Raw genomic sequence first — 14,942 nt, 5'->3', positions numbered from 1 at the left:
AGTGCTCGGGGAGCAGTAAGGGGGTTAGGTGCCTTGCTCAAGGGCACTTCAGCCGTGGATGTGGGCATGGAAGAGCAGTGCTCAACCACTTCCCCTGCCCACATTTTTCCTACTGATCAAGTGTGAGATCAGCCATTCAGACACCTGAGGGGTAGGCTATTCCAAGTAGGCTACGTGGTTGAGTGACAAACCTGAGTAAATTGACTCAGAGTAGAAGAGCTGATACAGGAAACATGGTTGTGTGTATTTTAATATTCATAGTGGCTTAACAGTAATAGAATATTCTGATACTGTATATCATATAAAGTGATGACATCCCAGATCAAAATTGGGAACATAATCCATAATGTTTGACAGCATAGACAAAAACTGGTTTGATACAAGTTGTAATGAGTTAAATGTAGTTGTAATTCCATACACATTTTCAAGTGTTTTCATATTTAAGTTCAGTGCCATCAAAAATAAAGTTTGATAAACAGACATTGGTTTGGAATAAGTAAAGGAAATGGTGTAACTGGGTTCAATATCTGTTAGAAAAGTTTCATAAACATTGAAAAGTGCAAGTTTGTAGGTTTGTTTCTGATGGTTAAAAAACAGACGTTGGTTTTTGGCATAAGTAAGTGTAGCAGTTCATTAATACAAGACAAAAAGGCCAGCATGTGTTATTCACAGTTCACAGGTTCCAGCCCCAATGAAGAGATCAAATAAAGAGGAATTAAGAAACATTTTAAAAAGGGCTGAGATCAGCCCTGTTCAATGCAATCAGTAAAGAATCTGGGAGTGTCTTCACAGGCTCAGTGAGACAGAGGTTACTGTCATACTGGTGACAGTACATACACAACTGGTGCATGTAGTTTTGTATGTTCCCAATCCACCTTGCTAAAATTGCTTAGATACACTTAGACTGAGAACAAAAGTGCTACAGACAGCAGGTGGCAGTACATAATGAAACTGGGTAAACTCCATAAAAGAGGACCGAGTCATCCAGACAGTGGGAAAATGGGAGACAGAGTGGCGAATGCAGGTGATTAGATTAGATTAGATTCAACTTTATGGTCATTGTGCAGAGTCCAAGTACAGAGACAACAAGACGTAGTTTGTGTCTAACCAGAAGTGCAAAAAAGCAGAAAAGTGCAATGTGATATACAAAGTAGTTGGTGCATAGACAGACAAAAGATATAGTGCAGTGTAGACAGTGTACAGTTGTTTTTAGAAGGTGGTTTAGAGTAGTATAAATTAAATATAAGTATGTGCAGTGTATTAGCAGTAACCTTAGAAGAGCAGAATAAATATGGCCATGTAATATAAACAACATGTACAGATATGTGCAATGTAGTGGCAGTACCATAGTAGTAGTAAGAAAAATATTAGATATATGCAGTGTATTATGTAGTGAATATATTACAGACAAACTGAATAAATATGGATATTTAGTATAAACCATATAAACAGATATGTACAGTATGTACAGCTATGTGCAGTGTGGTAACAGTACCATTGTAGTGCAAAAACAGTAACATTATAATAGTATTAAGAATAAGTGTATGTGCAGGATGAAGAGCAGTAGAATATGGCTATGGATAAGTTTGTAAATAAATAGACACTATGGATGGGATAGGGTAGTCCAGTTGTGAGGGGGGTGGGTGGGGGATGTCCGCCTCCCTTGTTGTTCTTTAGTCCAAGGCCGCCATGGTCGTGATAGTATATAGTAAAAGTATACTCTACTACGCACCATGGCAGCCTTGAGTCACCATGGTCGTGGACACCACAACAAGCACAGACAAGGAGGCATCAGGCGGGGGCGGGAGGTGATGGGGGCTTAGGTTCGTTGGATGTGCAGAGAGACCTGTAAAGCCTCCCTGAGGGGAGTGGGGTGAACAGTCTGTGGTTGGGGTGAGAACAGTCTTTGATGATGCTGCGCGCCTTACGCAAGCATCGCTTGCCCTGGATGGCCTCGATGGGGGAGGAGGAACCGGGTGATGCGCTGGGCAGTTTTCACAACCTCTGCAGTGCTTTCCGGTCATGGGCAGAGCAGTTGCCTTACCAAAAAGGTGATGAAGGTGGAGCTCATAAATCAAATATTCAGTCACAGTCTAGCAGATGCCCTGCAGTAATGCAATGTAGAGCTACACTTTCCTCAGTTCCAGGGGTGTGAGGAGACCGTTCAGCTCATTCGTGGTAGTCCTTGAGCAAGGCAGTTGTTCTGAGGAGATATAAAATAAATAAATGAATAAAAAGGGATTTGAGATGCATCTTAGTTTTGTTAGAGTGAATTACATGTGAATAATACAGTGTTGGGCAAGCTACTTGGGGATTGTAGTGAGCAAAACTATCAGTTACTCTGCCATGAATAAAACTTCACTACACAAAACTACCACCCCAGTCAAATGTAGCAAGCTTAGTAACACAAACACAGCAGTAGGCTAGTTAACTACATAGGAAGCTACTTTAAATTGTGCTAATTTCACATGACAAAAGTGTAGCTTGTTTGGCCAAGCTACTTCATATAAAGAAGTTAAGCTATTGAAAAGTTACTTTATTCCGGAAATAGTGAAGCTACCACCAACACACTTATTACTAGCTAAGCTACAAGTAGCAAATGCCCGATAATAGGCTACAGTCTGTGCCACTTGTGTACCACTTGTGGCCAATGTTATATTAGTAATATTTGATTCATTTCTACAATAGCATTCTTGTGTCAGTTGTAATGTAAGTCAGTGTTATGGAATATGACTCATCAAGTCTCAGTTCATAGCCGGGTGATCACCTGAACACTCTAGCAAGTAGCCTAGCTAGCTGGCTACGCATTTACATACAATAACAAAGATCCTTGCTCCTTTTCAACTCTCTGGTAATATTGCATTCACAAAATACAACCAATAGTACGATAATGTTAAACCTTACTTGTGAAAAGTAATCCCCAAGCCCTGTTTTATGATGGTCCGCCGATTTGAGCAGGAATATGCTGCACATTGCTCTGGCATCTTGTTTCTTCTGCTGCAACTATAGCGGCTGCATTTCCTGTTTCCAGCAGCCAATGCTGTGTCTACTCTGGCACAAAGGCTCTGGCATTGCAGCAAATCACCCAGACGCCATTTTTTTACCTCTGACGCCAGACGAAAGTTTTTGCGCGGTGGCACACGCAAAAATTTGACGTCTGACGCTCAGACGTCTATTTTTTACTCCTGAAGAAGTAAAATATCTACATGTGGAGGTGTTATTTTGACAGACGTTTTGTCTTGAACGGCTTGCCATATTCCACCAATGATATATATCGCTGCATCATCAACAACGTAGTTGGAACTACGGTGTTCGAACATCGGAGGTAGCGAATTGCGACACAGGTATGATGCTTTCTGGAAACAGGTGTAACAGTGTCGTTGTTTGGTCGCAAGTTGCGTCGTACCATGGTGGTTGAGCAACGTCGTTGCTAACTTTTCTAGAAACGACCTCCAGATAAAAATAGAGTGAATAGCAGCTGCAATTAAGTAGTTCGCTCCGTCGTTATTGGATTTGGTGTTTCTAGAAAAGGAAGTTCTAACTCGCAATCGCAAACAAGGACGCAAAGTTTGGTCGTTTGAACTACTGCCCCTGGGGGTCGTTTCTAGAAAAGTTAGCAACGACTTTGCTCAACCACCATGGTATGACGCAACTTGCGACCAAACAACGACACTGTTACACCTGTTTCCAGAAAGCATCGTACCTGTGTCGCAATTCGCTACCTCCGACTTTCGAACACCCAACAACGTTGTTGATGATGCAGCGATACATATCATTGGTGGAAACAGTGGCAACGTGTAATACCCCACCACCTAGAAATGTCGACATTTTTCTAATCTAAACCGAGTGATTAATGCTGGCATTGTCATTGCCATCAGCCAAAACCTAAACCTATTGCAAGCATATAAAACAGTTAACTTAAGCAGACCAATATGAGTCATTGTTTGTGTTAAATATCTATGTTGGGAAAAATATATAGCCTGGACAAATGTCTGGGTATCCCATATCTTGTCAACTGTCTCGTGGCTTAACGGGAGCGCGTCGGTGCACTGCGCGCTCGGCCGGAATTCTCTTCTTTTTATCTCTGAGTAAGAATAGGTCTACGAGACACAACAATAGGTTTTGACCATACATATTTATCTATATAGTTACTACATCGAGAGACCAGGTACAATACATCAGTCAAAAACAATTGAATCTACGTGTCACACTAGTTCACCTGCAGGTAGCGAGAAGCAAGAGGACAATCTCACATCATAAAAAAATCGAACCTACAACGTTGGGATAATAAGCCAGCTGCTTTAGCCACTACACCATTTATCACTAGCCTACTGTTATAACGATCTGGGTAGATTATAATAGTAAAAGCAAGCAATACTTGAATTAACATAAATAGGAAGAATGAGCCAAGTAGGGGAGTCAGTGTCTTAATCAAAATTAAGCTACAGGATAGATCAATCATTGAGTCACGAGGTAAACATCCACTTCCCATACACTTCGCAATTTTTGGTTAGGCGGTTGTGATTTTTGGTTAGGCGCTCCGGACACCAACAGGAACTACCAAGGAACGACACAAGTGCGACTGCCTAGGGGCAGTAGTTCAAACGACCAAACTTTGCGTCATTGTTTGCAATTGAGAGTTCGAACTACCCTTTCTAGAAACACCAAATCCAAGAACGATGGAGCGAACTACCAAGGTTGCGACGCAAGTTAGCAAACGATGCTTTCTAGAAACGACCCCCTGCGTCAGTAATGCACTGTGGTTCTGGTAACTCTGGACTAATCTGTCTGGACTAAGTCTACAGATTTGAGCCCTTTATGCTGAACAACAATTAAGAGCACAGATGCCATGACATGTACAAAGTTGCACTTGAATATCCATCAGGCCAGCCATAACCCAGCAACGTCACGTAAACACTGATCTCTTTTGACATTATTGCCATTCCTCTCAAGCATTTCTGTAATTACAAGGATCAAAAAAGAGATTTATACAGTTTATTATTACATCTGATGTAACAACTGATTTTTTTCCTACCTACCATGCCAAATGGGATTATTTAACTACCATGACAAATGGTGTCCATGCTGGTATCTTTTTTTGTTAGGACCCCCACTTGGACACCCGTTTATAATTTACTATAGCCATCAAACATTAGGCTTTGTAACTGTATAAATAATATTAACAGTTCAATGCATAGATCATCTGTAATGTCCAAAACTGGCTAAGAGGCTGTGGTCATTATTCCCAACACATTATTATGTCAATCTGTCTCCAGTTTCAAAATTATCTCTGGCAAGCCCAAATAGAAATTGTTTTATGTAGCCTGCTGCAATGGAGGGATGAGCATTTTAGTCGACACAGACAGAGGCGTTCCTCAACAAAATAAAATGCAAATGAAAGACTGTCACCCTGGTAACGTGAAGAGCGTTGCGCTTGTTGAGGTAAAATGGGAATCCCGACTACGCTTGCCTGCTGTAACAGCAGACTGCGCTACTCGCCGATGCTGAAAGCTCTACAAAACAGTCGAATGTTTTAACAAAGCAACCGGTTGGCTAGAAATAGTCACACATGCACGACGTTTTGGTGGTTGGGACATGCTTGTCATGGCTGTAGCCAGAACTTCAAGTCTCGATGTGCTGACAGTGAGGTAGGATGCTTTTACAAACTGTTAAATCAGAATTGGTTATTCGCGATAAACTTCACTTCATAACTTTTGCATAATTCTGTCAGTCAAGATTGTTGTATATTAGTGGATCGTTTGTCCTTGCAAGATTGTATTCTCATCACAAACGTTACAGTTAGGCTACTGAGAAAGCGTACAGCGACTAGTCTACCTGTCTCAAGTGGGCCAGGTGTTAGACAAAGGCACGCATACCCAAACTGCAAAACATATAGTTTGACTGGGTCGAACTAAACGCCTTTGGTGTAAAAGCACCCCTCAACTTAACCCCCGTTATCATCCATCACTTTGGCTGGCATAATCTCCATTTGCTTCGACTGCTATTGCAATCTCCATTTGCTTTGGCTGGGCAGATCCCCTTACTTTAAATCAGCTTATTCTCCAGAAGTTGATGCTTGCACAAGTGACAGATTTACTCTCTCAATCCAAAAACAAAGGGAGTGTCCGCTGAGTCGTAGAACTGCAATGCACAGATCTGCCAAAGTATCTCCCTCTCCTGAACCTGGTCCTATTACTCTTCAGCTACCCACTGCCCGAGGTGAGTCCAGATTTCATCTTTTTGATTGCTTGTTTTGTCTTATAGACATTGTATAATCTCGGTATAAAGCCTGCTGGGCCTGCTTGGCAAGGTGTAGTTCTCTGTATAATTGTGACTGATCATATTTAGCCATTTGCACCCATTCAATAGTGGAGGTAAAGAGACAGATAGTGTAAATAATGTTTTGTGTAGACAGTGGTTTGCTATTGTTAAGTTTACTATGCAACCTTATGATATGCTCCATGTAATCTCATAATTGTGGACTGCAGTGGTGGTCTCTGGTAGAGAAAAGAGACCATTTTGATGGGGCACTACTAGTCAGTTTGCCTGACTGGAATGGATTGCAGAGGGTAACCCAGCATCCTACCCAGAATTCAGTTGAGGTGGAAATGCTGTGGGCACCAAGTGATCTACAACAGTCTCACATGTTTTTATGCTTGTTATTAGACTGGGGTTGCATACAGAAGGCAGTTCAATCTTTTTCTTATTTTATGCAGGTGACAATGGCCGTTCAAAGTCTGACCGACAGTTGGAGTCTCTGGATGGAGAGAGCAGTGTTAAGGACGACGATGAGGAGAGCGAGGCTGAAGCGAGAGACTGCTGCACCAGGTGCCCGCTCAGGGCTATGAGGAAGGTGGCGTGGGGAGTGGTGCTGGGGGGCTGCGTAGCTCTTTCCTGGGCTGGGGCGACCCACAGCGCCAAACAGGCCCTGGCTGGACTCCATGCCCCCTACTTCATCACCTGGTTCTGCAGTGTCTGGAACTTGCTCCTCTTTCCCATATACTACCTGGGCCATTTACTGGGAGCTGAGCAGAGACTGTGGCCCAACTCCTGCTTCAGGTAATGGTGTCCCACATCGGTCAGCGCAGCTTCGTCTCAGAGTCGAAGAAAACAAAATCTTACAGTTTATGCCTCACAACCATTCTCAAAGTCAAAGTCAAAGTCAGCTTTATTGTCAATTTCTTCACATGTTCCAGACATACAAAGAGATCGAAATTACGTTTCTCACTATCCCACGGTGAAGACAAGACATATTTTACCAATTTAGGTCCACAGACAAACATAACATTCAAGTAAACAAAAAAGTAAGTAAATAAGTAAATAAGAGGGCACATATAATAATGAAAAAATAAGAGCAGCAAAATGTGGTTGAAATTGTGCATAGACAGTCAATAAAAATACTAGTGCAAATTCAGGCCAATAACAGGCTCCATTTTCTTTTAATAAACTAATAACTTATATTTCACATACCCGTTTTTATGAAACATTTAGTACATCTCTTTGATGTATTGACTAGTATTTAAAGGTCCAGGGTTACTACAATCCACCTCAAATGTAAAGGGCACATGCATATGTAATTTCCATATAATGTATTTACACATAGCACATACTGTCTAAAATGACAGGGAGCCACCTAAGCCAAGCTGCTTTGTATGTTTAATCTCCTTAGCTCTGCATGAAGTAAAACAAATGTCTTTACCTGACGCCCCAAAGCTTAAACACACAAACACGTCAGCACCCTGCGTCTGTATACTTAACACTGCTTGAGCTGCTTTTTGAAATGATAGTACTGCATACACAGACTTTTCATTTATGTGCACATCACCTGCTAAATGTGCTTGCCACATCTCTTCATGTTATTCTTGAACTATTCAAAGCCTTGGTTTGCTGGTAAGCAGTTTTCAGTAACCCCAGTAGCGACAAGGATCATCATATTTTGTTTGTTCTGAGATGCTTTTTTAAAATCAACTATGCTTAATAGGTCAGGTATGTTTTCAGATGTTTTGTGTATCACATTGGACGAAATCATCTGCAAAATTATCGGGGCAGCCATGGCCTACTGGTTAGCCCTTCGGACTTGTATCCGGAGGGTTGCCGGTTCGAACCCCGACCAGTAGGCATGGCTGAAGTGCCCTTGAGCAAGGCACCTAACCCCTCACTGCTCCCCAAGCGCTGCTGTTGTTGCAGGCAGCTCACTGCGCCGGGATTAGTGTGTTCTTCACCTCACTGTGTGTTCACTGTGTGCTGAGTGTGTTTCACTAATTCACGGATTGGAATAAATGCAGAGACCAAATTTCCCTCACGGAATCAAAAGAGTATATATACTTATACTTATACTATATAAATACCATAACAATTACCGTTACAATAACCTAATTGTTAATATTTAACATGTACTGTACCATCCAGCTTACCATATGAGGGCTTCGGGTTTGCCCACTTGTCAACACATGAACAGTGCAGCAGATATTTTGTGTACCTCCAGACAGTGCAGCAGTTTCTTAGGAGACGGCGGAGTGACGGTCAGGGTTCTGCTGAAGGGAGCGGCGCCGTTCTCTGTGCTGTGGAGCCTCTCCGGGTACCTGTACCTCCTGGCCCTCCACCGCATCTCCACCAGTGACGCCAGCGCTGTCCTCTGCTGCAGCCAGGCCTTCATCTTCCTCCTCTCCTGGATCGGGCTCAAGGACCGCTTCATGGGAGTGAGGGTAAGCGCATCAGGGTTGTGCACAATTCGAATTGCAATTCTGCTTCCTGTTTGCTACCTCAATTGAAATGCAAGTGAAATTCAAGAATTGAATTGGAATTTAAGAGCCAGTTTCAATTCAATTCTGGAATTTTACACAAGCCTGAAGCGCATCCCCATTCCGACATTCCCTGTCTGACGGTGATCCACTGTATACAGATCTGAAGCTGACAAAAGTGTATGGCTACTGCCTGTTAAAATCACAGTGTCATCAACTGTTTAGATTAGTCTAGGGACTAACATCTATTATGTTTGCTTAATGTAACTTCTGAGAGATGAACTACGGTATATTCAGTGGAGTATGATTTCAGTGCAATGGAAAGCGAGATGCATAAAAGCGAGTTTGGATGTACTACTCATGAGGATCTTTATGTACATTTTACATTTATTTGCTTTAAGATCTACCTCAGCTGTAAAATAATAGACTTTTGAATAGTTTTGAAATAGTTTTTTTCAAAGTAGCCTAATTTCGGTGTGTGGAAACCCACCGTAAGGCATCATGTACCTTAAACTTATGGAACTAGGAAACTCTGAGTTGGGTTTTAGAACTGCATATGCACACGCTTTTTAACACGCAGTCCTATTTTATTATTGATCACACATTGCACTATTGTTAATAGTATGTGAGGTTACAGGGCTCCATGTGAAAGACCTTGTGTAATATAGGCCTGTATTATTATTTATTTTGTACTTCATATACTATAGTTATTTTATTTTCAATGTACTGCAGAACATATGAGGATTTCTTTCTTTTAAATGTAATGACTAGTTGACTCCTGAAGGGAGTACCCAAGGTCATAGTACCCAAGGTCACTGCCACTCACTGATGTGTTTGATGCTGCACAGATTGTGGCAGCCATCCTGTCCATTACTGGTATTGTCATGATGGCGTATGCTGACGGTTTCCATAGTGATTCAATAATTGGTGTGGCACTTGGAGTGGGCTCTGCCTCCACATCTGCCTTGTACAAGGTCAGTCGTCTTTCTCTGTCTTTCACACACTCACACACACACACACACACACACACACACACACACACACCGTCAGCTCTTATCACTAAGAATTTCAACGGTTCAGCTTGGCCACGCTCCTCCAAATACAGGCTTGCTGGCGTGGGCACGCTGCTCTGATACCCACGCCTCCCACCTCTCCCAGGTGCTGTTCAGAAAGCGAGTGGGAGAATTCCGACCTGGCCCGGCCAGCGTGCTGCTGTCGTGCGTGGGGCTGTTTAGCTGCATCCTGCACTCCTGGGTGTGCGTGCTGCTCTACCTCACACACGTAGAGTACTGGCCCCCATCTCAGGCCATGCCCTGGAACACACTCTGCATCATGGCCTCACTGTTGATGGGTAATGTATATATCTACTTCTGGTTACTGCACAATAGGAGTCTCAAGACTACTAGGTTTTGAATAGCTAACACGTTTTTTATAAAAGCAATTGACTTGTCGACTAGTCATTATGTGCTGGTATGGTAGAGTGCAGTGCTAGCTGTTGGCAGCCAACGAGAGTTTCATCTTTAGATGGTTATCCATAGCACACACATGTTCTTATTGTACTTTATTATGACTCTACACAACTTACATGTCACTGTGGAACAGGTGTCATTTTCAGGGAAGTACTGTACTTCCATGCATGGGAATGTCTAGCTCTGCTGTGGTAGCCGCCATTTTGTCCATGACTAGTTACCTACAGTACAGACTAACACACACCTACTGCACAGCCCATCTTATCATAAAAATGACATGATTTTAGTGTGTTGTTGATGTGGTTGTATGTCATGTAGGTCGGTTTTGGTCTTCATCTGAACAGTCTTTTTCTGTCTTTGGTTTGGTCTAGCTTTCAACGTGTTGGTGAACCTTGGGGTTGCACTAACATACCCCTGCCTCATCTCCCTCGGGGTCCTTTTGAGTATTCCAGCAAGCACAGGTAGTGAGCCACCACTAATATTAATCATCATTATAACCGCTTACTAATTTTTGAGCATGGGCCATTTACAATGACTAATAGGTCTACACACTTCTTTTGGGCCACATGCACACATACAAACATGTATACAGTAGCCTACATAGGCTACATACATACATGCACATTGCCTATGCAGTGCATACATAGTCATACTCACACATGGAAAGTCATTTTGAAAGCCTCACGGTAACATTTCTTAGCTATTGTATGATAATAGCGTATTACTAAACATAACTTTCCTCTCCACAGCGGTAGATATTTTGGTGACCTCCTCAGTAACCCAGTTAAGCCAAGTGAGAATAGCTGCGGCAGGTATCATTGCAGCCGGTTATGTAATGTTGTTGCTCCCCGAAAACTGGGACGAAAGCACCCTGCGCTGCCTTGGAAAGCTCTGGCCTGGAAGCTGGAGAGAGGACAGTGTGGTGGTTGAAGAGCTCACGGTGGACAGTGCTGGAGCTACACGGACAAAACCCAGACCTGCTGGAGGTGCAGCACTGTCTCGATCTGGTTTGGGTGGTTTGCATGAAACTTAATAGGATTGTGTATAAAGGAATATTATTTCTAAATGTATATATTAATTTATTATAACTATAACTTTATTGACCAATGCTTCAGCCAATTACTGCGTGCTTTGGCAGATCTACTGATATATTTCTACATTTTGCTTAATAAATTTAAGAAGCTTTTGAGGTGTACTGTAGCCTATGCATGTTCTGCTATTTCTGTGGAGTTTTGTGACACATTAATAAATACGTATTTGTATTTTCTTCTAATCCCGTGTTGTCATGCAACATTCTTTGCCAATATTTACAGACAAAGCTCCCTACATTATTTTACTTCTGCATAGGTATTGCATGTATTTATATCACTGATCACTACACTCTAGTGTGCAAATACAGCAATCGCGCCTTTGAAGGATATAATGGCACCTTGAAACAGCGTCACCCAGAGGCCTTAGGGGCAAATAACTACAAGGCGGGAGTAACTGCATTGAGGGCGAGGTTTGAAGGCTGAGACTGAGACAAAAGAATACGTTGGCTGACAAAGACAGAACTCAAGCTATATCACAATATATAGATCAGAACTTCATTTTAAAACTTCAGATAGATTCGTAAAGCAGGTTAGCCTACATTAAACGCTTTGGTTTAGTAGCTTAATGTAGCCTGTTCATAGCTTTTTCAAGCGAGATGAAGACAAGAATATAAACAAAACAGTTGGAAAACAAGGTAAGATCCACTATTATCACGAGGTTAACACGAACTAGCCTACACTATGTGGGATAGACCTACACAATGTTATTCTGCAAGACACTTGAAAGGACACGTTCCTGTTGGGCTTGAGTAGCATGTCCCATCTTTGTCAGAGAACAATGATTTCCAGGACAGTGTCACTTCCTTGACACAATGTAGCCTACAGTTAGGCTAGCCTACTGTAGGTGCCGCAGTTACAGCTGTAGTCGGCTAACCCTACGGCTGACAGTAGGCTAGCCTAATTTTATATTATTTGCATAGCCTATGCTATTGTTTTACAGTAGGCCTATCTGATTATTAACACACAATTAATCCCATTCAATTGCTAAAGGATACTAATTCAGTGTCTGCACTGTTATTCAAAGAGTCTTCTTCAGTCTATAAAATGAACGGTTTCCAGTCCAGTCCGCCGGAGTGTCCAGCGGGAAGCGTCTGTTCGATTGAGGGTTTACCCCCTCTACCGAAAGGCCTGAGCGGTATACTCAACTCTAGCGGGGGCTCCTGGCGGGACATAGAGAAGGTGTACAGCAAGAGAACACGCATTCAGGCCGACATCAGCAAGTCCCGGGTGAGCGACTCCCTTGGTCGAAGCAAACCTGCAAGCTTGGATGCAGCATTGGCAATGTTGCGAAAGGAAATGGTAAGACAAACAACCTCAACAAAAACCAGAGTTTTCCTACAGGCTGTAGTTCAATTAATGATGAATTATAGCAGTGGTTTGTAGGTACAAATATTTAATTGTAGGCTAATTGTAGCCTAATGCTTTAGTTATCGTCACACATTGTTAACATTTATGGAAATAGCACCAGTTGTAGATTAAACAAAGTGACATGTCCATCATGTGCATCATATTTTAATATGTAGGGGCTAGGCTAACACAACACTCTGTCCTTTCTTAGGTGGGCTTAAGGCAGTTGGACATGTCTTTACTCTGCCAGCTATGGTCACTCTATGAATCCATCCAGGAGTACAAAGGTGCCTTCCAAGACATCTCGTCCTCTTTGCTATCCGAGAGTTCCTTCACCACTGAAAATGGTTATTCTGAGGACGAGGAAGATGAGGAAGAAGAGGAGACTGAAGGAGGAAGCAGAGAGCCTCAGGATGCCCCTCGGTCCACTTTGCCTCAGCCAGCCCAGAACTCCCGTGACCAGTGGATCAAAGACTCCTTCCATATCCCCATATAAATTTGCCAAATTCCTACTGTAACTGCACCTATATCCTTAATTCCGTTTCCCTGTCCAAACAAACTTTTGGATTCAAAGCGGCCTGAATTACAGTAAATCAGTGTGGTAAGCGACATGTTTGCTCTAAAATATGAAAGGTCATTAATTGCACAGACTTTTCATGGTTTTTAAATGTACCCTAAAATGAAGGAAATGTAGCGTGTTGCCCTTAACTGAAGTCTGAAATACCGGATAAGGAAGAAAAGCAGGAAAAGGAAAACAATGACAAAAAGAGGAATGTTTAATCAAGTTTTGCCTCATGTAGCCTATCTGCGTAGTGTGGAGCCATTTGGCTCTAAACTACAGATGTATAGTCCAAGATATCTATAATATATATTTTAATCTTGCTTTGTATTCAAGTGTAATTACCACTCTATAAATGAAGATTGTATTTACAACATTATGTAACTTCTTTCTCTACACAACCATTTTACATAGTTTTGTTTTTTATGACATCAAATGTTAGGTTTATTTTCCATATATCTGTCCATATTAGGCCTACATGTAATTATGAATTTGTGAATACAATGCTTTTTATTCAAAACAAGATTTTGGCATGTTGGTTTGTTTTTGTGGAGTGGGATTTGGCAAAAGGGAAATTACAAGAAACTTTGAAACTGCACTTGGAGAACTGACTTGCAGAGGTCTTGACTGTTTTCTTCCAGAGGCCAATAGGTGGCAGTAATTTTGTATTATCGTGCCATTGCCAGAGATGTGCTCATTGTCTTGGGGAAATTTTCTTATCATTTCCTATTCAGAGCTATATTACATGGAAATCTGATTGAATGGAAAAATCTTTGGATAAACCATTCTTCCTTGTTTTTTTTTTCCGTAAAGCAAGAAAATTATTTGGCTGTTTTGAATGAAAACAATCTTCCATCTTACAGTTGATAATTTAAAATGATGTCATCACACTTTCTAAACTAGATATACTGTCAGACAAGGAATTTATTCATTAGCAAAAGTTGTACAGTCCTGGACTCTTTCTAAACTCACTCGACTAAAAGCTTGGGGCTGCGCCCGTTCTGTGATGTCTCACCCCCTCTCCCAGTTTTTGCCAGTATAAACAACTCATTCCAGCTTTACATGAGCTTATTAGGCAATGTTGTGTGCTACTCGAGGGGGAAGAGATGGAGGAGAGGGTTGGTGTGTGTTTGGGGTGGGGGTGGGGGTTACACTACAGCTTTCTCATTGTATTAAAGCCAGAATGATTGGAAGCGAGGGTTATTCCGATGACAAAGCCTTCCTGTGGTTTGGGACTAAGTTTTAGCAGGGCACCTGTTCACAGTGTCTCTGGTTTGTGAGTCCCTAGTCTGGGGGTAAAAATAGATCCTGAGAGGGGCTCTCAGTCTGAATCCTGCGGAGCGCGACACAAGAGTTTATAAAGAGACACAACAAAACGCCCATAACATCCTGAGGTCCTAGTGTACTGAAATATAACTGCATGGCTTTGATTCCTGTATGGCAATAGTTTTTATTTTTTATTTTTGCTATGGTTTTCTCCTTTCATACAAGACATGAAGAGAGAGAAAGTCAAGCAAAAGTTATATGTTTTTACATTATGGATTATGAAATAGGTCCTTAAATTCTTACTTCAAATTCAATGTTTTACTGATAGTAACCCCTTTTTATCAGCTTCAGATTCTCATGTTGCATTTTGACAACTTTAGATATAATCACATACCAAATTATAGAATACCAACCTTCCAGTTTTGGACTTGTTGGTTGTCCTGTTTGCCCTACACATAGTTGTTATTGT

The 14,942-nt window shown here is 41.8% G+C and overlaps 2 protein-coding genes across 2 annotated transcripts; both read left to right on the top strand.

Moving 5' to 3' along the window:
- Positions 1–5,473: 5,473 nt before the first annotated feature.
- On the top strand, positions 5,474–11,483 carry LOC125290977 (putative thiamine transporter SLC35F3). Its single transcript, XM_048237464.1, has 8 exons — positions 5,474–5,648; positions 6,119–6,219; positions 6,717–7,059; positions 8,486–8,705; positions 9,590–9,715; positions 9,900–10,092; positions 10,582–10,671; positions 10,960–11,483. The coding sequence occupies exons 1-8, from the start codon at positions 5,596–5,598 to the stop codon at positions 11,241–11,243; spliced, it is 1,410 nt and encodes a 469-aa protein (XP_048093421.1). The 5' UTR covers positions 5,474–5,595; the 3' UTR covers positions 11,244–11,483.
- Positions 11,484–11,688: 205 nt separating this feature from the next.
- Positions 11,689–13,730, top strand: fam89b (family with sequence similarity 89 member B). The gene is made up of 3 exons (XM_048237081.1): positions 11,689–11,936; positions 12,326–12,600; positions 12,860–13,730. Exons 2-3 carry the CDS (start codon positions 12,346–12,348, stop codon positions 13,142–13,144), a joined length of 540 nt encoding a protein of 179 aa, XP_048093038.1. The 5' UTR covers positions 11,689–11,936; positions 12,326–12,345; the 3' UTR covers positions 13,145–13,730.
- Positions 13,731–14,942: the final 1,212 nt, after the last annotated feature.

This window comes from Alosa alosa, chromosome 2, assembly GCF_017589495.1.
Source record: "Alosa alosa isolate M-15738 ecotype Scorff River chromosome 2, AALO_Geno_1.1, whole genome shotgun sequence".
In the NCBI taxonomy this organism is placed as follows: domain Eukaryota; kingdom Metazoa; phylum Chordata; class Actinopteri; order Clupeiformes; family Clupeidae; genus Alosa; species Alosa alosa.
This window is presented reverse-complemented; position numbering and strand designations above follow the sequence as displayed.

Bases quoted from the DNA above. Each gene is read 5' to 3' on its own strand.
- LOC125290977 (XM_048237464.1), top strand. From the start codon at position 5,596: ATGCTTGTCATGGCTGTAGCCAGAACTTCAAGTCTCGATGTGCTGACA. The intron at 7,060-8,485 runs GTAATGGTGTCC...GTGTACCTCCAG, and splicing joins TGGCCCAACTCCTGCTTCAG to ACAGTGCAGCAGTTTCTTAG. The intron at 10,093-10,581 runs GTAATGTATATA...GGTTTGGTCTAG, and splicing joins CATGGCCTCACTGTTGATGG to CTTTCAACGTGTTGGTGAAC.
- fam89b (XM_048237081.1), top strand. From the start codon at position 12,346: ATGAACGGTTTCCAGTCCAGTCCGCCGGAGTGTCCAGCGGGAAGCGTC. The intron at 12,601-12,859 runs GTAAGACAAACA...GTCCTTTCTTAG, and splicing joins CAATGTTGCGAAAGGAAATG to GTGGGCTTAAGGCAGTTGGA.